Below are 24702 nucleotides of genomic sequence, written 5' to 3'. Positions count from 1 at the left end.
CAACCCCTTATTTGCACCCTTAGGGGGAGAATTCTAGAAAACGATGAAATACGTGTTCAATTAAATACTTTAAAAAATCTAAATTTCAAATTTTATAAAAATCGGTGCCAATTTAATTTTTTTTCCATACAAACTTTGAACCCCTATTTCACCCCTTTAGGGTTAAAATTTTTCAAAATTCCTTCTTAGTGGATGTCCAGATTACAAAAGTAAACATCTGTTCAAATTCCACGTTTCTACGCACAGCGATTACGGCTGTGCGTGCGTCTTACCTCAGTCAGTGAGGACAAGTCCTTTTATATATATAGATTACTAACATTAATTATTTTAAACTAAATATTTAAACTAAATCTGTACCCCACTCATTATCCTACAAACGAAAAACTTTCGAGCTGATAGCCGGCAAAAGAAAAACTAATGGTAAACGCTTCAGGTTTTGTTGAAAACTTTGATCGTGCTGTATTGTTTAAAATCCTAAACAACAGGCAGAACTAGTAAGTTTTTATAAGCTTTAAATATATTTCAGCAATTTATTAATTACGGGATTTATTAATATTTTCATTTTTTTTCCCTGCCACCATCTTCTCCCACTCAACACGTAATACCTCGAAAAAATCGGCTGAAAGTGGGGAACGGAGTGTCATAGCACTAAGTTCCCTCTGCTTACTCTTTTGTGTGTGGCATAAAGCTAATTTAATTATTTAATTTTGTTCAACATTTAGGGTTTGTTTTATTAAAATCGATCCTTAAATAAAAAACATACTATTGGACAAAATAGCCACCAAATTATTATTTTATTAAATTAGCTGAAATCTTAGCTTTTAATGTATGTATATTGTCTTTACAATAATAATATTATTAGAACACTAAAGTAATACACAAATAATTATGTAAATCAGCGGGCGAAGCCGCGAGCGGGTCACTGTTATACATTAAGTTTTGACAATAAAAAATATAACAGGATTCACCTTTTCCTGTTCTATAAAACACGTTAAAGATAACTAGCTAATAAAGCAAAGTCATTTGTAAAAGGGTTGATCCGTCGTCAAGCCATCCAGCTGATTGATGGCTAGCCATCGAGGGAGGCTATGGCGATGAGAAATTACCAAATATATCTCCCCCAATTACTCTTTTTAGATCGAGACCAATCGGGGCCAGCGTTGGAGAATGGGGCTACGTATTGTTCTTTTTGATAAAGTGGTATTCGTACTTCTTTGTTCTTTTAATTTTTTAATCTTTAGTTACAGAATAAACATTAAATAGATATTTGTCCCAAATTTTTAATTCTTAATATATTTAGATTTTATTTATTGTCTATGGTATAATCTTTGGAAGAAAGTAACAGGTGTTCTGCCACTCCACACGCCTTCAGAATTCGGCGGAAAAAGGGGAACAGAAGAACCTTAATGGGAAGGGAGTATCTTAACACTAGGTTCCCATTTCCCAAAAAAACTGTTTACGTGACTTACCTAGTTAAATTACTTTGTTGCATTATTTAATGAATGTTAAAGACCACAAAACTATGTTTTCATTATTCCTCCTAATATTACTTAAAGAATTAGAATAGCCAAGATATTAGCTACGAGAAAATTAGAAATTCAAAATGTCTCTCTGTTTTAGATTTTGAAATGAGGAGATTTAAAATATGAATAATGGAAATTTCTGACATTGTACAAGATCCGATTAACGTTGCCATTTTACCTTTTTCCGTTTCTAACAGCTTAAGTGCTCAGTTAAATCGCATTCGCTCTAGATCAAAGAAGTGCGATATTCATGAAACGAGTTTTATACTTTGCGAATTTTGACAGCCTTCGTGACACATTCGATCAATGTGGGTTCGATTCCCGCTCGGGTAAATGAAATATTTAATATTATACAGTTCCGCCACTCAACACGCGATGTCTCCAGAATTCGATGAAAAATAGGGAACGCCGAGCTTTCCCTTGTTAGTAGAGCGAAGAAAAGAAAATAATAATCAATTATACTTCGTTCCCCCGAGTGGAAATCGAACGCAAAACCGTCGTGTTAGATATTTGTGCCCCTGCGCCACGACGGTCTACATTCCAATTACGTAGATATTACTGATTACACATACATGTTGATATTTACGAGTTAAGCAAGCGAAATTAATATTCATTAATACATCCTGCAGCATTGTTTCGGGCGATACACCCCATTGTGAATTAATAATGCATTGGTTGTAATGAAGGAAATTAATAAGTACTTACCTTTTTTTTAGCTTCCCCTTTAAGGATACAGGGGATCAATGTAAGTGCAGGAGCATATAGCAGAGTAGACCTAGAGTATGTCTCCAGGTTCCGTCTGCCTACTAGTGTTAAGACACTCTATTCCCAATTAGATATTTCCGTTCTCCACTTTCGGACGCATTATTATTGTCGAGTGGCGAAACTCAATGCCGCGCTTTGTACCGTTACCAGAGCGAGAAAATGATAATATTTAAAATTTAATTCCCCGAGGAATTGAACCAAACGATTGTATACATTCTTGGGCCGAGAATATTATATATATAAAAAGGTTACCTTTAGGGTGAAGATAAACGCGCTTTATGAAGGTACCCTTGTCATATCGACCTGGAAATCTGCCCTGGAAACCTGCCGCGGGTACGCCATTCCACAGCTCCGTGGCGCGTGGAAGGGAGTTCCTATGAAACCGCACAGAAATGGATTTCGGTGTCCAAGGATCGTTCAAAGTAGAAAACAAACGGGAAAGCACTCAAAATGCATCGAAAGGAACAAAACGAGTGAAGCAAATATGAAAAAAATCATTAGACAAGATGTGTCAATGTCAACCAGCTGTCACATCTATCATTTAAAATATCAATGATATTAATCGATTCAAAATCGATTTCTTTTTGTTTTGTCAGTAATTAATTGACATTTTCTTTATCTATACTGTAATTATACAAATACAATTAATTATTACAAATAAGTTAAAATATGTAGAGGTAATTAAAATAAAAAAAAATATTTTCGTTGTTCTCAAATTTTACTTGTCAAATTTTTTAGAACATTTCTCAACTTTGTACATTTGGGCCCATAATTTTCCATCTCCTTTGTACAAATATTTTTGGAGGAGCTTTAATGGTTTCCTGGTTTCCCCTACCTATTCTGTTATGCTCAAGATACAGCGTGAAGCTGCTTAAAAAGTACTTAAAAATCTCAACAGGTTTATTGTCAATTTAAGTTCTTATATAATAATTAATTGTGGAAAAAAATAAAAAAATAATAATTTATACAACAAATAAATATATTTTCCATTAAGTTCCATGTATAAATTTTAAAATTACCTTTTAAATAACATCCATGACAACAATATTTATTATATTAATAAGTTTATTTTACAATATCGGGAAGTGGGAAATTTGTAATCACAATGTTCCTATATAATTTAAATAATATTAATATTAAATTACAATAATCTTTTATCTATAATAATCAAACGTGTATACTGTATACAATACGATAATAATTTGGTATAATAGTACTAGGACTACGTAGAACTACTAATTATTATTTACATAAATAGATGGTCGGTGCGGCGAGTTATTTAAATTATCTATTAAATTCTTAAAATTACATCAGCTTCACTTAGTGTTATGACACTCCGTTCCCCACTTTCTACCGAATTTTTCGAGGCATTGTGTGTTGATTGCCGGATTTCAACGCCTTAGTGCCAGAGCGAAGAAATAAAAATATTTATAAATAATATTTTATTCCCTCTAGTGGGATCGAACCCGCAACCGTCGCGTTATCGTTCACACCTTTTTGCCCCTGTGCCACGACGGCCAAAATTTTTATTAAATACTTACTATAAAGAAATTTTATTCATGTGCCTAATTTACGTACTAAAACATCGAATAATGGTCCACATGACATAGTAACTTATATACTCGTATAAAACATTAGTAAATATATTGAAATAAATATTCTTTTATTATAATATAATAAATAACTTAAATGGTTACAAGTGTAAGAAAATGTGAAGTAAATTTTATTTCTATAGAAATTAATATAATTTTAAATGTTTCACTATTATAGTATAGTTTATATATATTTTTTAAATAGATCATATATAGATCATAATATTAAATTTCGTTAAAAAAAATAGACAAATAAAATATAGGAAGCTCTAACGGAGTACCGTTGCTTTGTTTCCTTATAAACCAGAGAACCGACTTTGCTAAAAGGTATGTAATGTGTTAGTGTTTCTAATCTATATATTAATTTTGGGTTGTCCTCAAAAAAGAAAGTAAAAAATAAATTTAACAAAGTTATACTCAGAAGAGTTACCGAAACTTATTTTTCAAGTTATAATAAAACTGAAGCAACATTATATTAGGCTTATTTAAGGTATACATGACAGCCCATAATAACTTTCCTTCACATTTCCTCACAAAAATCTCTACAAACTTCTAACGATGTCTTTTGAAATAATTTTAGTTAAACTTAACTTATATATTGGATAAATTACATACAATAATACATCAGCCGCAATTTCATAGCATATTTCTAAAAATGCTCATATAAAACTGTTACTTGGAGTAACTGGGTATATGGTCAATTAAATTTTCGACTATTTCAATTAAAAAAATAGGTATCAGCCTTTTTTCAAAGCGTTTCACGGATTTTATCAATGTATATACGTGAATGAAGCAAACTAGACATATAATATATCAATTATTGTTAATGGACTTATTTAATTGACCATATATAAATATATATACATATAATTTAATATAATATAATATAAATATAGTATAATTTTAGGATTGAAGGTTGTGCGTTAATATTCGTTACAAATAAGTGAACCTGAATTTTACAACGGGATCTACCTCGACAGCTATCTAGCATCTAACTGGAATTTATGTATTAATATTAATATATTCTTTTAAAAGAAGGACACAATTATTATAATTTAGAAAACAAAAAGCGAAGCAGCTTAACTCTACGTATAATATTATGAAGGAATTATATTTAATAAAAACAGCATATATCTTTAAGAGCAAATATAAATTTATGTATTAAATAAAATTTTTAAAGACTTACCATTAAATCACTGTTTTATAAACAAAAGAAAACACATTTAAAAACAAAAGCAGTAGTAACCGTTGGTGTTACAGTAATTATAACCAGAACTATAACAAGAAATATATACTTCTCTATATTTTATTCTCTTTCCTTTTTCCAGAGACGAATAAATTACATAATAAATTACCTAGTTACAAATTACAGGCACGTAATTTCCAGAAATTAACTAAAAATATATAGACATATTTCCAGAAAGTAAATCTTAAACCTAACTGGGTCGGTTGGCACGTTAGACATAACGAAACAATATGGAAATGAAAGCCATCACTTCACATATATAGCGTTATAATAATACAAATGTATAATAATATGATCTTTCATGTAAATAATTTGTAAATACTCATTAGAAATTTAAATAATACAATATACATATTTTATAGGCTACGAAAATATTTGAATTAAACTACAAACATCCAATAACATTTATACTTCTAACATCAAAACATGAAATAAATATTTCTTTTATAATTAAGAGAATTAAACGTTTTTCTAACTATTGAAAAATTATAAATTCTAGCGTTATATATTTTAATGCACGCGATTTTAATCTAAAATGGAGAACTTTACTTAAAGTTAAAAATCGATTAAAATATTTTTTACAAATATGTGTTCTATTCGTAATATCAAGGAAGTTGTAAAAGAAGTTGCACATAAATGTGAAAAATATATTTAACCACCTAAAGCCCACACTGGCGCGCCAATGCGAGGGGAAACAAAATTCAATTACATCAACGAATTAGCTAAATGACCCTGTGTCAGTCACGGACTACGAGGCCTCCGTCCCCGGGATCACTTCCTAAGAAATTTAGAATCTACGCTCTACGTAGTTTTAGGCACTGCCTACTTAACGATATCGGCAAGACGCCGCAATATTATTAAATAATATCAATACATACAAACTTACTAATTAAGATTTTTGGCAGTTACCGTTCGGTACTATGAAGACTAGGATTCGACAGCGACAGCACTGGGAATGATGGCTGGTGCCGACCTAGGATTGCGAGCCACCGATAATATTTTAATTTTTTTCTGAAATTTTAATCGCAATTAAAATAATTACATTATTTATACTATTTAGAATTACATAAAAATCATTTATATTCTAGAATCAAGAGAAGTGTGGTGGCTATTTGTAATCCTAAGACGGCACATGCCCGCTAAGGTAGCACACCTGCTGTAAGCGTCTAGCGTATCACATCGAAGAATCAAATCGTACTCTTAGTAGAACAGAGTTCTATCTGAAAACAGATTTTAGAAAAGTGCGTAAATCGTATATTAAGAATTGCAGTTGAAATATAAGTCCAATAGATTTGGTCGCAAGTATTTATTTTATGTATAATATTAAAATCAAAATGGCTTTTCTTAAAATATTTTAGATACAAATTTGTAATACGAAGAGTACGACGACAGGAGGCTCGGCGGCTGCAGCGACCTTCTAAAGCCGCCGCCGCGCGCCATCAGAGCGGGAAGCAGCGCGACGAGCGACGCGGCTCGCTCCCGCCTCGGCGACGACTCACGTCTAACGCACTCGCACTCGTATTTGATCGCACTGCACTCGCACCGCTATCACTACACAATCCCTCAATCGCAGGTTCGATTGGTTCTAGTTTATGCATGGATGCGCGACTCGAAAGCCTCGCCCCATCAGCTGCCGGTGTTGATGCTGGACGCTCTATCGCTTCCTCTAAATCTATTCGACCTAACTTTAACGCTACTGTATATTCACATCTTTCTACAACACTCGGTGCTTCATCCGCCGTTGAATCAAATGTGGAATCAGCTGCTGCTGAATCAGCTCGCAGAGAATCACCCTGAGCTGTCAAGTATTGACGAGTGTCAGTTGAGGACGGTGATGTGTCCTGCCGTCGTACTGGCGTGGTGAACACTGAGTCGGACGCCCAACTTCGGCATTCTGAATTTTGACGAAGCGTCTCATTAACACTCCTTTGTGATGTTCGACGACTAGTACGTGGGCTTTCGTCGTCGATAGCTCGGAAGTCTAGGGTGCTTAAATCAAAAGGTCCCGTTTTCGCTCGTCTAGACCCGTCGCGGCGAAATGATGGTCGATGTGACGTGAACGCGGCGTCATATAGCTCACAAATACTTGTACGATCTGAATGTGGTTCTTCATATAATGTTAAATTGCGTGTTTCTGTTGCATCAGAAGGAGTTTCATCTCTCGTTGAAGTCACTTCGCTACGTTCAGATATATCAAAAGTAAATCGCGTATCAAATCGATCCGGACTAAGTAAAGGTGCTGAGCGTGAACAATCTTCTGCACCTTCTCCTTCTGACTCTAACGGTAAAGGACGCAAGTTGGTTCTTCGCGGAGAAGTCTCTTCCGAGTCAGTAGAACGATCTGAACGTGGTGCGTGATATATATGGCGACGAGCTAAAGCTGGTTGCGATCCACATGGCAATCGTTTACAACAATTTTTTTCATGTCGAACATCAGAACCACTGCTGCCTGTCGATTTAGAATGTGGCGGCCGTCTCCTCCTATCATCTTCTCTACCATATAATGACGTAAAATCTTCAGAACAAAATTTTTCAAATAGCTCCTGAGAACTTAGTCGTGTCGACCCTGTCGCGTTGTAAAATGCTTCAGTCGGAGAACGGTCTGCTCTCTCATAAAGTGCGCTCGAGCTCGCTCGTTTCGACTTATCCATTAAACCTAATTTATAAATTCTAGGAAGACGACGTTCAAAAACGCCTTGTGAGTGAGCTCGAGCGGGTACGCGAAGTGTACCGCGACGTTCGAGTACGCGGTCAGCAGATGCACCGCGTACGTGCGAACTCTCCGGTATCGGATCTGGTGTTGTGGCGAACTCTGGTTCCTTCTCTTCGTCTGGCGTCTCAGCAGTTCCAGAACGTTCTAACGAACGTCGACATTCACATTCTTCGTTGTCACTGTCCTCGTCGAAGGAAAGAACACGTGGTCCGTGTCCAAAGATTAGTCGACGTTCAGCTGCAGTTTCGTCATCTTCGAGACGAATCGACCGACGAAGAGGTGGACGATCGCGCCTTCGTCGAGGAGCTTCTACAGTGACAGCGTGTGGTAGCTGAGGACGCTGAGTGGTTGGCATTAGACGGTCCAAAGACAGGCCTCTTCGTGGTCGCAAAGGCCTTGTTTGTTGACGTTTTGCATCTTTAGCAACTGCTGTAGGACTCATCTCTTCTGGCGTTGTGGGTAAAGCGGCACCACGTCCGAATTCAATGAACCAGAGTTCGTCCTTGAGTTCGCACTCTCACTTCTTTTCATTCATATCCTTATTTAAATAATGCAATACATAATGAAGAACTAAATCGTAGCAGTACTTATATTCAGTCTGAAAAAGAAAGAACAATATAACTTGGCTATCCACTTAAGTACTTATGCTAGTATAATAAAATTGTACAGAATGAATATAATTGAAAGTAAAAGAATACGTACCATATTTTCAACGAGCTGCGGACGATGTCGTCGCACAGTCTTCACAGCCTGGAATACATCGACTTCCCCATGTTGGATTACTTGCTCGATGCAAGCGTTGGCGGCGCAGTAAACCCCTGCACGACTTCGGCCGTCTCTATAATGTATTATGTTTATTTATTCAATCATATTAATATAAATCAGCTTCACGCTGTATCCCGCAAACACCAGGGTAGGCAGAGGGAACCTAGCGTTAAGATACTCCGTTTGCCACTTTCCACCGGGTTCTGGAGGCATTGCGTGTTGAGTGGCGGAACTCAAATCCTAGGCTAGCATCAAAAGAAAAAAGGAGAATAAATAATATTTGTCTCTATCCTTTCCCTGAATTATATTACTAATCAAAGATAATTAGCAAACAGAATATTTACGGACTTGTGCCACATTCACAACAAATATAATAAGGTGACAGCATTAACAGAAGTAGCACCTGGGAGCTGTGATTATTAGACGCAATAAGGACAAACTACGAGCTTAGATTTGGGGTTAGGCAAATACACGTAACTCCGTGGGTGAAGTCATGTACTTGGCTAAATTGACGTTCGTACTAAAACTTAAATGTATTAATGGAATGCACGACGAGTAATGTATAATGAATTTACTTGAACAGATTTAATTTAGTTATTTATTAAGATTGATTAAACAAATTAATTATTTAGATAAGAGTAAGCAGAGAGAATTGAGACACTTGATTTTTCACTTTCCGTCAGAATTTCATACTTTGCGTGTTGAGTGACAGAATTCTACGCCACGCGTTATTTCGCCAGAACAAAGAAATTTTAATAATTATTTGTTTCCCGAGTAGGGATCTAACCTGTAATTATCACGCTTATAGCTAAACACTGCCCCAATATGGCCACGAACATTTTATCATATTTGGATATCAGGGCAGATGTTTTTTTAGTTTCTCCTGTCATATATAACGAGACAAATGAGTATAAATAAAATCTAAACCTAATTAAGAAGTCGGACATCACCAATTTTCACACTAGTATAAATACTTACGGTGAAACAACACAAACTGGGCCGTAATCAGTGCGTTGACGCCAGCGCTCGACCATGTTCATCAGCTCCACCAGGGAGTTGGTCGACGACGGCACTTTATGGCCCATCGGCCAGCACGTTAATTGGAACAGCTGAACAGTCTTCGGAGGAGCTTTTACACCCGCCATCAATTCCGTCAGTGATACAATCTAAAAACAAAGTAATTTAGATATCTAATTTCTTTACAATTTATGTAAAAGAGACTCATATTTCTTAGTTCATAGTGTAAGTTTCTAATATATAGTATTTGAACTATGTTATTATTAACTTCTGTCTCCATGACTACGTCCTAGTGACGTCTATGCAAAATTTGAGACTCCTAGCATTTGTAGTAACGAAGTTTCATACAAACTTTCGACCCCAAAAACAACCCCTAAGAAGTCGAATATTACAAATTCCCGTCTTAGCGAGCACCTACGTCCTATAAGTAACTCCTATGCAATATTTCAGATTCCTAGCACATGTAGTTTCTGAGATTTCGTGATGAGTGAGTGACCTTTCGATTTTATATATATACATAGATAAAGTAATTAAATCGGATGGTATATGCAAATTTTTATTTATTTTCTCAAATATCGAGTGCTTATATTGCATTACTTTATCTATTAATATATGATTTGGAATTCTGGTGAAACTAACATACTTATCAGAGCTTCTAGTGGTAATTATTAATTTCTTTAGGAAAACAAAATGATTAGGAATTCTGTTGAAAATAATAACTCTCTAGAAAATAGGAAAACATTTAATTATTTCTAACATAAATTTCATACTAACTTTCTTATTAATTCTAAATATCCAAGTCTTGATGTTCGTGTAATGATTGTGCGATACGTGATCTATTGTGAAAACTGGTCCGTATTTCTTCGAGTGTCGCCCTTCTGGCCAAAACGGCGGGTATTGTTGCTGAAACGAAACCCATCTGTTTACTCCAATTGTTGAAGGAGATTAATTGCTGGTGGGGGACCTCATTAATCGTCGGAGCAATCTTTGAGGTGTCAATGAAACAATTTATATAGATAAATTGAATAAAGCTTTTATTGTCACCGACAAAGATTAAATTGCTGTTAAATAAAATATATTATATAAAACTTTATAGAGATCTCGATAGAGATTTTTTGAACGTAAATTGTTTAAAACTTTTAAAAACAACACAGTCACGACTGTTACGCGAAGGTTGTGGGTTCGATCCCCACTCGAGGAAGTGAAATATTTCTTATGCAGCACTTTATTATTTATTTTTATTATGCAGCACACTTTGTGCCCCTTCGCCACGACTGGCCTTTATCGGAGATACTGTATAGTTGGAGAATTATTAATAGTTATGTAATTGGAATTGTTAATAAATATTGTCGGGCAGCGTACAATTACAAACGCAATGGTAATGGATACGATCCTGACTTGGAGGAAAGTATTATTTTTAATTCCTCGCTCTGATACACAAAGTGGGGATTTTGTGTTTCGCCACTCAAATTCTGGTAGAAAGCAGAGAATGGAGTGAATCAACCGGATTCACTAAGTTTTGTCGTGAAAAGAAAAATTGCGAAATTAATTTTTGCCCTACAGTACGCCACCCGCTAAATGGTTGAACAGGATTTAGAGCATTACCTAACATTGCAAAGTGGGCAATGTAGGGATAGATAAACTAAATATAACAATAAATTATTTTAACCCACTCACAGAATTCTTAGGCGGCACGCACAGAACGACAACGGCGGCACATTCGTAATCGTACACTAACGACCAGAACTCTCCTTGGGTCCGTACTAACGGCCATTCCGTTACTATATATTCTCGTGGTTTCGTGTAGCCCTGTAATAAATAATATTGTGTTACAGAAAAGTGTTTTTTTCATCTTCTTTAGATGCTTGTACAAAAGTCAGCTGAGAAAAATTGATATAATTGATACAATTTTATTTTTACATTTAGTCTGTTAATTTAAATGAAGATTAATTGTTATTTCTAAAATTAGATAACAGTATAATTAAATGAAAGAACCAAAGAAATTAACTGCATAAAAATGTACTTACATCTACAAAAACAGCATTGATATAATCCGTAAAACTATTGCCTTGAAACGATGTCAAATATGGACGAAAATTGTCCGCTGTAAAAAAATAAATTCTAATAATAAAAATAAGCTTAAATCAAATCGATTTAGTTAAAGCAATTTTTAAAACGTAAAATATATAGAGTCGATTAAGATAACTCTTTTATATGGAGCATTAAATTTAAGTACGTACGTGGAACGACGAGAACGTCTCTATTCTTTTCCCTGTTATCGCCACGGTGTCCCCCGGCGCAGTCCCCGATCGTAAATCTGGGGGTTTGTTTGCATATTTGCTGGTACTCTTTCTGGTATTCATTGAGCTTCGTAATCGGGTCCCTTTGGGATTTCTGTTTCAGTCTTTGGGATAGTTCTGATACGGGAAACCATGATACTCCACATACCACATGCTCTTCTAAAGTATCATACACGAATTTATATTGCTCCTAAAAATTTTATAAATAAATAAATAAATCAGTTTAAGACATTCCGTCAACCACTTTGCCAAGATCTGGAGGGCATTGCGTGTTGAGTGGTGGAAATTAACGCCGCGCCGCCGCGCCGGCGTGAAATATTTCATTTCCTCGAGTGGGGATCGAACTCACAACCAGTCGCGTTCACTTGTGTAATGTGCTGGTAATACGAATACATTATGGTATAAAAATAAGATTTCATCAATTATGATATCAATCAATTATCATAAATCTATTAAGATTTCGGAAGAATTTTTTAATTATTAGTAAATTTGAGCGCTTTAATTTTTCCTTTTTTTGTATTCAGTAATAAAACTTACTTCGTTCTCAATAAGGCCTTTCCTTGATTGTCTCAGTTTTTTTAAATATCCAAAAACATCAAAGCAGTCTTCTTCTTCGGCTAATTCTAAATTTGCGTCAATAGCTAAATACACACCAGAACGTCCGCCGCCGTCACTAAAAGCAAAAATTATTTGTAATCCAATATCTTTTTAACGAAAGGAGAATTCTTTACCGTTTTATTTAGCTTTACGTTGTATCTCACATGTAGCAGGGTAGGTAAGAGGAGCCTAGTGTTAAAATATTCCGCTCTCCAATTTCCGATGTATTCTAGAGGCATTGTGTGTTGAGTGGCGGAATTGAACGCCGGACTTTGCCTCGACACCAAAGCGAAGAAAACCAAAATATTTGATAATTTTGTTTGCTCAATTGGGAATCGAACCCACTAACTGGCACATTTACTGTCACTCATTTGTGCACCTGCGCCACAAATTGCCTCAAAAAAAACGAGAATTCACTGTGATGTAAAAAACACGGTATCATCATTAGTATACAATATTCCATAGTTTTCTTTCATCCTATCCCATACCATCATCTATCAGCAATAATTTATGGATATTTAAAGTTTAAGTAATCTTTTAAACTTGACACTGATGTATTGTAGTTGATTTTTCTTTAATATATTTTTCTTAGCTCTTAACTCACTTGCAATGTACAACCATTGGTCCAGTAACTGAGTTAGACGCGAGTCGTCTTCCTACCACCGCTCTGACCCTCCTCCGGAACTCCAGCAATGCGTTGCTGAACGGGCACGTATGGGAGTGCCATTGCGTGTAGTGGAACTGTAAGATGAATCTCTCTTCCACCACCACCTGATGAAAAGAATTAAAAATAGTCAATTTCAAATCAATTATATTATACTATTTCGAATCAAGTTTGTTTTAATTGATTGTTATTAATTACTAGTAGTAGTAGTTTTTATCTACGGCTTCGCCCGCGCGGTCACATGGAAATAATTAAGACTTAACTCTAACTAACAAGATCAGCAGGTTACATAGAAATAATTAACGTGATGTGGCCTATAGCTAAGTTCAGGAACTACTAGTTCAATAAGGAACTAGTAGTTCCTGAGATTAGTGCGTACAACCAAACAATCTTTTCAATTTTTATTACTAGTGTAGTTAAGTATAATACATACTGTATAGTTAAGTATAGATAGATATACAATTAACGTTATAAAATTTATTACAATTTCAGTTTATACTATACGTACATCGAGAGTATAAAAATAATTAAACCTAAAATTCAAGTATAGCGATAGAAAATTACAGTAAAAAAGGAAATTGCAATTTCATTAAAAAGAAAACATTTGGATGTTTTTTTTTACTCTTAATACAGTTTAAAAGTACTATGGGAGATTTGGGACTTAAAAGCCTCAAACAGCATTTAGTCCAACTTAAAAACCAGAAGTAAAATTGAAAAATAATTTATCATTTCGGCAAACGTAATTAAATGTGGGATAAAATGGAACCATGAGAAACTTTATTAAGCTTGCAAAAGACTTACAAACGGCTTACTCTACTATTAACTCTGTGATGCTATGCACTACTGTCCTTTGTGCTCGTTATTTCTTGTCTCTGGAGATATTTTTGTGTTTTGCAAATGGAATTTTCTTTTAATTTAACATTATATTTAAGTTAATTTTTCGTAAATAATAAGTCTTTATTGGTAAATGGAATTGGTTGTAGGTTCGATCCCCATTCGAGGAAATGAAATATTTAATATTTGCATTTCTTCGCTCCGGTGCCAAGGCAAAGTGCGGTGTTAAGTTCCGTCATTCAACTATCTTTTTAAAGTCTTTAAAACCTATGAAGACTAATAATACTTTGTAGTTAGTACTCATTACTTCCTAGGTCCACATTCCCTAAGCACGGCACCTAATGTTTGACTCCCCACTTTCCCCATTGTATAAAATCAAGCTTGTACATTATATTGTAATTATTAACGAATTAATTCGTTTTTGGATTTTTGAAAACCTTAATAGTATCACTATCAATGAAATAGTTTTTTTTATAATCATTAAAAAATACCAACTTTTGAATTGAAATTTGGTCAACCATCCCGTGTCTGTCCTATATAACAAAACACTACGCAGTGATGACAATTTACTTGTTTAATCTTCTTACCCATTTACGCCCAATGTTAATAATCGATCCTAATCCATAAATTGCTACCATAGATTAAAATATCAATCTATTTTTTGAGTTTAGTTTGCCAATAACCTATCGAAGTACTTCATTTTCAATCTTTAACTTCAATCTATCGTTGGGAGGACTAACTGGAGATGAAGAGGGAACTTTGTATGAAAATGACAGCTTGTGCGTGCCAATAAACGATCTGTCCATTTTGACATTACGGTGGATAGCAAAAATGACAGCTAATTGCGATCCGACATATTTTGGGGTTTACTTTATCATATCCCCGGATTGCAAAATTGCATTTATATTATATTTGATTTTTAAAGTAAATAAATATGTGGAGTGACATTTCTTCGAGTGATAGTAATGATAGTGTTATGTAGTCAGTGTCAGCAATTACAAATATATGCAGTGAGCATATAAAAATATATCAAGAGAGTGCTAAAAACTTCTATCAAGTTGGTGCCTTTCCTGGAGTTATTGCTGCAATTGATTGCACTCGAACACTTATGTGTTTAATCGCCATGTGAGTATTATTAAGTTATATAAAGTTTTCTTTACAAAAGCAGTCAAATTATGGAAACTTTTTTTTGTATAAGTCTCAGTTTAACTCAGTTACAAATTACCATATCATTTCTTAATTTGAGCTCTGGGCTTATTAATTTCAGTTACTGATTTTCCAAATTACTATCTCATATATTTGTAAAATAATATTTTATATTTTATTATAGGCAGCAAAATGTGATGCAAGACATTATGGTAATCAATGGAAGTAAAGTACCAAATAGGCCATATTTATTAACACAAGTTCTTAATCCAAGTACTAAAGGAAAGCTGCAAGCAAGCATATATTAAACCAGGAACATAATAGAAAGGTATTATGTTAACCTTGTTTCCTTATAAGAACAGCTAATGAGTGGAACTCCCTGCCTGCTCAACTGTTCCCCGTTAAATATAACCTGACCGTCTTCAAGGAAAGAGTGAATAGGCATTTTCTGGGTAAGCATGCTCCACCATCGTTCGCATCGTCACTTACCACCAGGTGAGATAGCGGACAAATGCTTACCCATCTTCAATAAAAAAAATAAAAAAAAACCTAATATTACCTATGGCATGGAAAAAAGGGGACGGACCATATAAAAAAAATCTTATTATAATTTATTAGTATAATGTGTAAATAGTATTAAACTTATTAATATTTATGAATTATATACCTAATATAGAAATTTTATATTTTTAGAACATTTGCAAGATAATTTCATATTATGGCACTCCATTTGCAGAAATCTTAATTTGGAGGAAGTACCAGGAATGGAAATACCTTCATGACATGATAGATAATGAGGACAGCGCTGCAATATAAGATATCACAGAAAGGACATAAATAATTGTTTTATAAGATCAATAATTATTCAAATATTTTATATTTATTAATTACTTAAGTGAGAAGATTGTTAGTTAATCATAGTTTTACTTGTTTTTGGGGGTCAATAAGGAAAACAATGTGTATTGTAATTTTTTTATTATTAAAAAAATGTAACCTATTTTTTTATTTGTCTCTTTATATAAATATTTTTTATTTCTTAATTCTTGAATTCTTCATTCTTAAAGCTTGCTCCATGTTTAGTAATTTTATCAGCTTTATTCTCCATACATTTCTTATAAGCTACAAAATATTTAGTGAATTTCTTGCAATCACTGTTTTGTTTTTACTGAAAAAAATAAAGTATTTATTAGTTCATTGTTCAATAAAGCATTCATCAATATAAGTTAAAATAATAATCTTGCACTTAATCTCAAATTTTATTCTTTGTTATCCAATGTAGCAATAAACAATATGTAATTGAAATAGCCAAGCAAAACGATATTAATATTATAATGAATTCAAAAATTCTATAGAGGCTAACGCCTTTATATAATTTTTCGTATGTATATTTAAACTTAATAAACAAAATTATGAATACATACGATACTTACCTTACTATGCCGGACTCCATTAATTAAATTAAAATAATTATCTTTAGTTCAGTTTAGTTGTAATTTTATGGCGTTTCAAGTTATGTTTAATAATTAATACATGAAAATGGGTTAGGAATAAAGTATCTTAAAACTAACAATTAATTATTATATTATAAAAACATATGCTGTCAAAATGACATGTTAAAGTTCCATTGTACGCACCTAAGCATATTGCATTAAGTTTTAAAAAGTGTTTTAATATTATTAATTTTTATTCTTTTTTAATATTTTGGGACTTAAAGATTTATTATTTTATTAAAAATAGTTTTTATAGGACTTTTATAAGTAATAATAATTAATTTTAAATTTAATTTAGCATATATATTAGGATTTTGTTAATTAAAAAAAGATACGTAAAACGAAACTATCGTTACCGCAGGGAGGGCCCTGCAATCCACTTTTGATGATAAGTTGACATTATCCGGAATGGTTATTGGCATGCAGGTTAGAGATTGGATAGATATGTCGAACATTCCAAGATTGACGTTAACTGGAGATCGGAGATACATTATTAATTTCGGGCGTTAGAGGCTTGCCAGGAAATCTTATTTATATGAATTATCATTTTTAACAAATATTTAATTAAAATAAAATTTACCTTTAAACTAAATAATTGTAATGACTAATACAGTATTAGTTCAGTTACAATTGCCAATTATATAAGCGTTAAATTCAATATTTTAATTAAGAAAGATAAAGCGTAAACCGGTCTGTAGTTCCGCAGCGAAATTGGAATGACCAAACCAGATGTACAGTTTATTAAATACTCGTACATATCATAAAATCGCAAAAGGATTAAGAGTCTACTCGATACTTTTATTAAATTAGTGAATCAATTTTACATTTTTAAATATAAATTATTATAAAAAAATACATTTAAAAATATAAAAAAACCACTCTTCCGAGCGGGACAAGGCCCAAGCCATTGGTAGCTAGGGCTCCAGAGAGAGGAACCGCCGCACAATACGCGCCGGTTCAAGTAACACTGCTGCTGCTGTATCCGGTTCTTGATCCAAAGACCGTAGGTTATTCATCATCATCATCATCATCATCATCAACAGCCATCTTTTGTCCACTGTTGGACATAGGCCTTCCCCAATTCTCGCCACCACACCTGATCTTCAGCTTTTCGGACCCATCCGCTTCCCGCCAATCTCTTCATATCGTAGGTTATTATTAACTACTACTCTTAGTAAAAAACAAAATTGTGTTGGACGTCGAATTTTAACTTATATTTTACATTTTTTGATCCAATGTAATTATTTTATTAACCAAAAGCAATTTATACGGAACATATAAAGATATACAAATTTAGATATTGCATGACATTTCCATTGTTGGTTTTAAAGTGTCTTATCACTAAGCTTTTAATATTCTACTTTCGGTTGAACAAGATGTGTATTTTTACAATTCTCGCTATATTTTTTGTTACAATATTTTATTTCTATTCAGTGTATAATCACGACTACTGGAAGAGGAGAAATGTTAAGTATATCAAACCGTTGCCTTTCTTTCTTTCTTATTTTTCCAAAATATTCAAGATGACAACATTTACGGAAACAATAAATGGTGTTTACCACGCGTATCCAGAAGAAAAGATTATCGGATTCTTTCAAGGCTCCCAACCATCGCTGGTGATAAAGGACCCCGAGTTAATTAAATATATAAATGTTGTAGATTTTAACTACTTTAATTTTAGGGATATAGAGAAAAATAGCAACGAACAATTGAATACGAATTTGTTTCACGCCACTGGCGAGTCGTGGAGATTTTTACGACAAAAATTGACAGCCGCCTTCAGCCATCGTAAGTTACAAAGGATGTTTCCTCACATTATAAGATGTTCAGGACGACTTCAAGATTTGGGACGCCGAGTAGTTAGCAGAGGAGGAGTTGTAGACGCGTACCAAATGATGTCAAGATATACTATGGAATTTATCGCGACTTGTGGTATGGGAATTGACATCGATATAATTTTAGATGAAAATTGTGATTTTTTTAACTTTTCAATTAAAGCATTCAAACGATCTACATTTCAAATTATTCGCATTATGCTTAACGATATCTTACCCAAGTGGCTACAATTATCGTGTTTCATTGATCCGAAAATAAAACGTTTTTTGAACGAACTCTCTTATAATATTTGTAAAAATAGAAGTTTTAAACCGAGCAATCGCAACGACTTTGTGGATTTTATGTTGGAAATGCAATCAGAAAACACGAAAGATGAATTTGAGCAGAAAAATAGTCCAGATAAATCGCCATTTGTATTGGATATGTCTAATCCAAAAGTAATAGCAGAACAAGTGAGCATGTTTTTCGTGGCAGGCTTTGAGACCACTGCCTCGTCAACAAGTTTCACACTGCATCAGCTCGCATATCATACTAAAATTCAGAGAAAAATACAAAATCAAATAGATAATATTTTGTCCGAATACGAAAATAAGTTGTGCTATGAAGCTTTGACTAAGATGACTTATCTAGAAATGGCATTCTTGGAGGCGATGCGAATTCTTCCTCCAGCAGGATTCCTCAAAAGGAAATGCATGAAAGAATATACGCTTCCAGGTTCAAATGTTACGATAGATCCTGGCGTGTCTCTTGTTGTCCCAATCCAAGCAATACATATGGATGAAAAGTATTACCCAAATCCACATGAATTTAATCCAGAAAGATTTGCACCAAATGTTATAGAGGGACAAAATAAATTTGTATACATGGCTTTTGGCTCGGGGAAAAGAACATGCATTGGTTTGTTTTTATTTTATATTCAAACATTACTAGTTTTACATTAGAAAAGCTAAGCAAATCTACAATATTTTAATTATAGTAATGATAGTATATTTCTATATTAATCAATTTTTTTTTATATTGCCAGAGATATTGTTATCATAATATTAAAATTACTATAGGCAGTAAATACACATAGCATTTATCTATTTCTCGTATAAAGGTAATTTATATCAATCTAAAAAAATATCTTTGCTAAGGCTTTTATATATGTACATATATTTGTTAAATACGATTTAAAAATAAAATTATGATTTTACAGGTCGTCGACTAGGCATATTACAATCAATGGCAGGCCTGGCTGCAGTGTTACAAAAATTTAACGTGGAACCAGGACCTACTTCCCGCAGAGACGTCAGGCCAAATCGGAAATGTCAATTTGTTCAAAATTTAGAAAAAGTGCCAATAAAACTTGTTGCAAGAAATAGTACGCTGGTATAAACTTTTAAGTTTACATAGAAATAAAGAAAGGAAATTATACTTTTAATATTATGATCGAATAATAATCATTAAAAAAATATTTTATTAAAATAAATTTTAATAAAAATTCAAGTTTCATTCAATAATTTTATTCGTTTCGTTTCGTCATTTGGCTTAAATATATTTAAATTAATATTAATATATTATATTATCGTTAATTTAAATACCAAGGACAAGTGAAACTTATGCAAACAAGTAGCTGTGTTTATTGAAATTAATAGAAATATCTTGTATAGTAACGTAGTTAAGTATAATTTTATTATTACAGACTTAGAATCTTTTACTGTAATCGACAGTAGTTATAGTTTAGATCCCCTTCATGGGTGCGATTCTGATTATATATTTTTCTATTCGGTCTGGTAATTTAGCTATTCAATATGCTATGCTATGTCTTAACACTAAGTGCCAACTGTCTGCCCATAGGGACGCTGTTCTCTTTTCTTCTATTTTTTCTCCATATTACACATACAATTAAGTAAATAAACTTAACACCTCTAAGACTACAACAGAAACTTACGTTTTTCTCAGTTTTGTATAATCGAAAGGTACGTATGTGGAAGTTGGCGAGCTCTTCCTCTTGAACGATGCCGACGCTGATGTCTCCATAGGTCTCGTCCTTCTCCTTGTTAGGAGGCCAATATTGAACGCACATTACCTGTGTAAAATTTTAATATTTTGTTTTAACTTGCTTAAAAATCGTAAAATTATCAAAATAAGAATCTTCAGAGAGAAAATTATAGAGTCTGTTTCTGCTATTATTTTTGTATTTTTTCTTACAGATTCACGCTTTATTCTGCGTGTAGCAAGTGCACATATAGGGGGTTTCTATAGGGGAATATTAATAGGAATAGTATAGGGGAATTCTGAAGGCATTGCGTGTAGAGTTGCGGAACTTAACGCCGCGCTTTGCTTTGGCACTAGAGCGAAGAAATAAAAATATTAAATATTTTCATCGAGTCGAACCCACAAGTTATCGTTTGTCCAGGCCACGACTGGCCTCAATATACTGGCCTATATGTAAGTGTATATAATAAGACATGAAAGGTTTCCTTGTTTATTCATCCTACAGATGTATTTTTATGAAAATATAATATGCAAATTAGTTCTAAAGCAGTAATCAGCTTTACATCAATGTTTAAGTAAGTAAAGTTTCCCAGAAAACTAAGCTCAAAGACAGAGTACCACTTTATTTAACTATTTGAAATGTTTTTATTAAGAATGCACAAATTATGTTTTATAATTAAAATATACTAATGAATCTGCTGGATTCAAAGGGCGCAGGACCGGACGGAGTGGCGAGAATTAGGAGAGGCCTATGCCCAGCAGTGGACGTTGAAAGGCTGATGGATGGATGGATTGAATAAACTATCAGCACATCATTTTATTTAGTTATTGGGAATGATATTTGTATTTTTCAGAGGTAGCCCAGCGTAAAAAGCGAGTTTCTTTAGATTATTTTTGTAGTAGATTTTTTAAAAATAACAACTGAATGAATTATATAAAAGGAGAACGAAGTCACTCTCAGCTTACTACCAATTTTTTTCTGCTTATCCTATAAAAAAGCGGGAATCTAGAATTTATATATAAATTTAATAAAAAATAAATAAATAGATAATTATGATGATTTAAAAAAAAACATAACATCTTCAATTTATTCCAAATGATTGACAAATTACATTTTACTAAAAACACCTAAACGTTTTCTGATTTATGCTTATAAATTTCATTACTACATTAGTCCTCCATTGTCCCTCCCGCAGAACTGTGAGTGCCGGCACTCACAAAATTTATATAACAATTTACATACATTGAATCGCTAAAACGGGTGTAAATTCTGTAACAAAATTGGAATTAAGGTATTCCTCCCTTATTCCCTTCCCCCATTCCTCTTCGCGATTACACACATCATTTTGTGAGAAACGAATTATGAGGGAGCTTTACCCTACCGGTACTAATGTAATAAGGACACTTGCCTCTTTTGCTCAAATTGTTTTAACGATCCCTTTCACGTTATATACATAGATATATTTCTTTGTTTCTACATTTAAATGGATATGTGTGATGTACGAGTATGTATATATAATGAATAAAGAAAATAAATCAGCTTCACGCTGTATCCCGCACACAGCAGGGTAGGCAGAGAGAACCTAGTGTTAAGAAACTCTGTTCCCCACTTTCTGCCGAATTCTGGAGGCATTGCGTGTTGAGTGGTGGATCTTTTTAACGACCAGTGTTATAAAATAGCCAAAGAGACAAAGCAATCATAAGATAATAATACATAAAAAGCGACACGGGAGGAGGGGGAGGGGGGGAGTTGTGGATTGAAGAGGGTACTTTGTCCTTGAAGAAATGCTGGCTGACGAAGGTCTATGTGGCTGCCTGTGAGGAAGTCGACGTTACGACATTACCAACAATATGCAGTGATTTATGGATGGGTTACCTCCTTCTATAATATGACATGTTTCTTAAGCGGGATGTTTTCGACAGTATATTTTCGCTTCATTTGACCGTTTCATAAGCAACCGAGCTTCACGGTTTGGTCCCTTCGCATACCGAACATTTTACGGAGATTCACGCATTGTAAGCGTAACCCCTTTTTATTGTAATATAATATAGTAAAAGTAAATAAGTAAATTTAAAATTGCGTCAAATTTTTCGAAGCATTGCGTGTTCAGTGGCGGAACTCAACGCCGGAATTTTGCTTTGAATGAATGAAAATATTCTTTTCTTTCTTTTTTAATGGAAAATTTCAATGTTAGATATAGATATAAATAGAATCTCAGACCGTTGAGGGCTTCTAAAGCTACATTTGAGTAGCAAGACACATGCTTTGATCTGAACTCTTAAATCGGAATGGACCTGACAGCCACGCGATATATCCAAGGAACATCATGCAGTTGCTTCTCTTCTCATAAACTTATTTTAAATGTCAAAAAGAAAATGGAGAATCTAGAGACAGAGAGATATAAGACGGGAATTACATTGGCAAAACTAATGCTGATGACTTAACGACTTTTTTAAAATTTTTAATTTATAAAAACATTCAATACGAATACCCAATAAAAAAATAAGTGATTACAAATAGAGAACATAGTGTTCCTACACTAAATTCTCTCTACATTCTAACGAATAAACTGTGTTTCACTATAAATAACATTACAATACTAAAATATTTATATTGTGATATAAAAGACCTATGATTTTCGTTCACAAAATTTCCATACAATATCAATACAATAAAGGTATATAGGATATTTGTGAACGATATCCGAATATGCCATTGTATTTTATGTTTTGCTATCGAGTTGGTGAAAATCGGCCTATCGTGTATGGGGCTAATGTTTGCCATCTCCATAATAACTCTTTATTTGCTCTATACTGTATGAATAGCATTATTAAATATGTTTACAGGCCGTCGTAGTGCAGGAGTACGAGAGGTCGAGGGTTCGATTTCCACTCGTTGAAATGAAATATTTATTCAAATTTATATTTTCATTTCTTCGCTCTGGTGTCGAGACGTTTAGTTTTGTCACTCAACACCCACAATGTCTTTAGAGTTCGGTGGAAAATGTGAAACGCAGTGTCTTAACACTAGGTTCCCTCTAGGTAGAGAAACACACAGGGAGGTTCCCTGTTGTGTGCGGGAAGCTTACAAAAAATTAGAAAAACGTTCCAAATTACCTTAATGAAGTCGAAAGTTTTGGTGAGCATGACTATAGCAGCAGCTCGCTCTTGCCATATCATTCGCCAGAAGGAGACCACGGTTTCTTCAGTTGGCCCTTGTGTCACTATGTAGGCATTTGGTTTTAATATACTCTGTCAACAAAAATATAATATTTTTTAATAAAAATTGTGTTTATAATCTTAAGTGTGTTTAATATAATTACAGAAAATTTTGAAAATTTAGTAATATTTAATATTTTCATTTCCTCACTCTGGTAGGGAGGTAAAGCGCGGCGTTGAGCTCCGCTATAAACAATACCTCCAAAATTGGGGGAAAGCGGGGAACGGAAATATCTTTATGGGGATTACTCTTTATAATAATCAATCTTTAGCAAACAAATATAAACAGCAAAAAAATATAAATATGAGTAGGTATGTTTCCACAGAGCTATTAATAATAAAAATTGAGAAAATTTTATAAAGGTATAGCGCAATTCGCTCAATTTCAATATAAGAAAACCTCGATTTCAAATCCTATTTATCTATATATATAAAAGGACTTGTCCTCACTGACTGAGGTAAGACGCACGCACAGCCGTAACCGCTGATGGTATGAACGTGAAATTTGGACAGATGTTTACTTTTGTAATCTGGACATCCACTAAGAAGGGATTTTGGAAAACTTTAATCTTAAAGGGGTGAAATAGGGGTTCAAAGTTTGTATGGAAAAAAAATTAAATCGGCACCGATTTTTATAAAATTTTAAATTTATATTTTTAGAAGTATTTAATTGAACACGTGTTTCATCGTTTTCTAGAATTCTCCCCCTAAGGGTGCAAATAAAGGGTTGAAAGTTTGTATGGAAAAAGTCTTAAATCGCCACCGATTTTTATAAAATTTGATATTTAGACTCTTAAAAATATTTAATTAAACATGTGTTTCATGGTTTTTTAGAATTCACCCCCTAAGGGTACAAATAAGGGGTTGAAAGTTTGTATGGAAAAATCTTTAAATCGCCACCGATGTTTATAAAATTTGAAATTTAGACTCTTAAAAATATTTCATTGAACACATGTTTCATGGGTTATTAGAATTCTACCCTAAATACGCAAGCGAAGCTGCGCGCGTCCGCTAG

General features: G+C 33.6%; 2 protein-coding genes and 1 long non-coding RNA gene across 4 annotated transcripts in view; 1 reads left to right on the top strand and 2 right to left on the bottom strand.

Moving 5' to 3' along the window:
- Positions 1 to 3249: 3249 nt before the first annotated feature.
- Positions 3250 to 24702, bottom strand: part of Ptp36E (protein tyrosine phosphatase 36E) — a 77333-nt gene continuing 55880 nt past the window's right edge. For both annotated transcript variants that reach the window (XM_085197801.1, XM_085197802.1), the window contains 11 exons: positions 23586 to 23720; positions 20422 to 20559; positions 13123 to 13289; positions 12459 to 12594; positions 11862 to 12111; positions 11649 to 11725; positions 11299 to 11430; positions 10396 to 10524; positions 9583 to 9770; positions 8542 to 8677; positions 3250 to 8437 (listed from right to left, as the gene is read on the bottom strand). In XM_085197801.1, the coding sequence (XP_085053927.1) occupies positions 8357 to 8437; positions 8542 to 8677; positions 9583 to 9770; positions 10396 to 10524; positions 11299 to 11430; positions 11649 to 11725; positions 11862 to 12111; positions 12459 to 12594; positions 13123 to 13289; positions 20422 to 20559; positions 23586 to 23720 (1569 nt within the window). In that variant the 3' untranslated portion in view covers positions 3250 to 8356. The remainder of the gene's footprint in view (positions 8438 to 8541; positions 8678 to 9582; positions 9771 to 10395; positions 10525 to 11298; positions 11431 to 11648; positions 11726 to 11861; positions 12112 to 12458; positions 12595 to 13122; positions 13290 to 20421; positions 20560 to 23585; positions 23721 to 24702) is intronic.
- On the bottom strand, positions 16123 to 16730 carry LOC146532192 (uncharacterized). The gene is made up of 2 exons (XR_014878764.1): positions 16593 to 16730; positions 16123 to 16327 (listed from the first exon to the last, which is right to left on the bottom strand). It is a non-coding gene; the product is annotated as an uncharacterized LOC146532192 (long non-coding RNA).
- Positions 18037 to 19865, top strand: LOC146532191 (cytochrome P450 6B5-like). The gene is made up of 2 exons (XM_085197719.1): positions 18037 to 19385; positions 19687 to 19865. Exons 1-2 carry the CDS (start codon positions 18176 to 18178, stop codon positions 19863 to 19865), a joined length of 1389 nt encoding a protein of 462 aa, XP_085053845.1. The 5' UTR covers positions 18037 to 18175.

Source organism: Heliconius melpomene, chromosome 14 (genome assembly GCF_056956725.1).
Source record: "Heliconius melpomene rosina isolate 202511_hmr_F chromosome 14, ASM5695672v1, whole genome shotgun sequence".
Lineage (NCBI taxonomy): Eukaryota > Metazoa > Arthropoda > Insecta > Lepidoptera > Nymphalidae > Heliconius > Heliconius melpomene.
This window is presented reverse-complemented; position numbering and strand designations above follow the sequence as displayed.

Excerpts from the sequence above, each read along its gene's own strand:
- LOC146532191 (XM_085197719.1), top strand. The coding sequence starts at position 18,176 with ATGACAACATTTACGGAAACAATAAATGGTGTTTACCACGCGTATCCA. Across the intron at positions 19,386-19,686 it reads GGGGAAAAGAACATGCATTG|GTCGTCGACTAGGCATATTA; the intron begins GTTTGTTTTTAT and ends ATGATTTTACAG.